This window comes from Echinops telfairi, unplaced genomic scaffold, assembly GCF_000313985.2.
Source record: "Echinops telfairi isolate 266 unplaced genomic scaffold, ASM31398v2 ScPeMD7_2;HRSCAF=8, whole genome shotgun sequence".
Classification (NCBI taxonomy): Eukaryota; Metazoa; Chordata; class Mammalia; order Afrosoricida; family Tenrecidae; genus Echinops; species Echinops telfairi.
Window position 1 is genome coordinate 23,147,291 of NW_022103898.1, and position 2,289 is coordinate 23,149,579.

General features: G+C 50.2%; 1 protein-coding gene across 1 annotated transcript in view; it reads right to left on the reverse strand.

Annotated features, from left to right (window-relative positions):
• STAB2 (stabilin 2) overlaps positions 1–2,289 on the reverse strand; it is a 166,892-nt gene that overhangs the window by 98,502 nt on the left and 66,101 nt on the right. Inside the window, exon 23 of the mRNA XM_045291191.1 lies at positions 639–819. Coding sequence (XP_045147126.1) covers positions 639–819 — 181 coding nt within the window. The remainder of the gene's footprint in view (positions 1–638; positions 820–2,289) is intronic.

The window sequence follows — 2,289 nt, forward strand, 5'->3', positions numbered from 1 at the left end:
TACTATCCATTATTATTACCTCTCCATTACTATCCATTATTATTACCTCTCCGTTACTCCTCAGCCACCCCTACTACAACGCTAAAGAGCTATTTATCTAGCTACTGCCTCTGTACTCACTCACCGCCACCCAGTTGATGCTGAAAGAACTTCCCCTGCAAGTTTCTGACACTCTCACTTTTTATGGGTGTAGAAAGCCCTGTCTGTTTCTGGTGGGGTGGCACGTGGTTTTGAACTGCTGACCTTGTGGTTAGCAACCTACCATATAACCAGTACACCACCAGGGCTCCTGATCTATATGTTATTATTGTCTATATCCTGGATTTCCTATAAAGAAAATGATACAGAAAGCCCCAACATACTAGCCAGTCCATGAGAGAAAGATGAAGCTGTCTGCTCCCATAGAGATTTATAGTCCAGGAAACCCTAAGGGTCAGTTCTACTCTGTCCTATAGGATCGCTATAAGTCAGAGTTGACTGGATGGCAGGCTTTTCCTTTTAAAAAATTTTAAATAAATTTGTATGTTTGGTTGTTTCCTATAAAGTCAGACTATCAGCTGGAGAGTTGACCAAGAGTTGAGATATGGTTTGGGTCCAGGTCGCTCAGTGGCCATGGGCTGTTGCGGGCAGTGTCCTACCTGGCAGTCCCGTTGCTGTATTCACAGGTGGCGTGGATGTGACAGAACTGCATGGAGGGCCCACAGGCAGAGGGCTGCTTGTGGCAGAACCTCCCAGCGGCACCATCTCTGCAGGTGCCGGCGAGGCAGGCCCCATCACCGTCTAGCCTGTTGTCGCATGTCCCGTAAACACACGGACATTCTGGCAGAGAAGGAGAGGGGCCATGTCATGGAGGACAGGAACTCACCCCTTCCTGTCTCCTCTCAAAGCAGCACCTGGGGGGAAAGTTCTAGCTGCCATTTCTTAGGGACTCCAGTGTTTCTCTCTGTGCCTGGGAGGGCCTGTGATGAGTCTGCTTGCCTCCCTGAGGTCAGGAAGCACTTGTCTCGGGGCTATTTGAGATGTGCGTGCCATTGTGAGTGTAGGAGAAGGGATAGAGGGTGGTCTGTGACAGCAAAAGAGATCAAGCAACTCAATTCCCAACTACTTTGTGGGTAGAAGGAGCCCTGGTGGGGTAGTGGCTGGGCTGCTCACCACAAGGTCAGTAGCCTGAAACCATCCAAGGGAGTCGAGCGAAGCTTTCTACTCCTGTAAAGAGTTACATTCTCGGAAACTCACAGGGGCAGTTCTACTGTTTTCTATAGGGTCGCTATGAGTCAGAATCAACTCGATGGAAATGAGGTTTTTTGGTTTGTTTTGTGGGTACAGAGTTTAATCTAGAAATGTCTCACCTGTTCGTGAAGCTATTCTGGAGTGAATAGAAGTGGTTTCTGGGTGGGCATTACCCCTGCTGTATTTGTGCTCACTCTCTAGCACAGCAGCCACAGGTAATCAGTGGCCAACATTTGGGCAATAACTAGTTGGCAGGCACCTTGCCAGCCTTTGCCACGTGCCCTCTCCTTAGGACTCATCTATAACCCAGGAGCGCCCACAGGGACTTGTGTAACCCTCATCTTCCAGATGAGAAAACCGAGCTCCAGAGAGACCAATTATCTCCCTCCACATGCTGCCCAATGGCTACGGAGGTGCTTGAACCTAGCCTTCCAAGGTTGGCTTCTCGTATCAAGTAAATGTTCACCGCTGCAGCGCATTCTGCAACGGGCACCTCCACATTCCCATCATCCTGTTGGAGGCCCTGTGTGGTGCAAACAGTCAAGCATTTGATGAGCAACCGAAAGGTTGGTAGTTCTGAGTTCCCCTCAGGGACGTTCACAGCTTTCGCACCTTACAGAGCGCACTCCCGCAGCACACGGGCTGGCAGCACACGGGCTGGCCGGGAGCTTACTCGTCTCTCCACTCAACAGCAACCAGGTGGGCTTGGTTTTTGGTTATGATTTCAATTTCTAATTTTCTATTGATGGAAGCTGTTTTAAAATGTGAGCCAGCCTCTCCGCCTCAGGCAGCCAGCCATCAGGGAAGGGAGAGACGGACACAGACAATCGCGCCAGAAAGTGGCCGGGACCATGATGGGAAATGAAGGCATCTGAAATTTTGCCCCCAGGGGAACATTTCATGCAGGGATGCTGAGGGATGATGGCCAGGAAAGAGCAGGGGATCGAGTGAGGAGAACGGGACAGGTGGAGTTGGGTCAAACCAGAAACAAGGTCCAATGGCCTTTGAAGCAAGCCAGGGTTTAATTTCACCGGATGAGATCCCAGCAAGGAAAAGAAC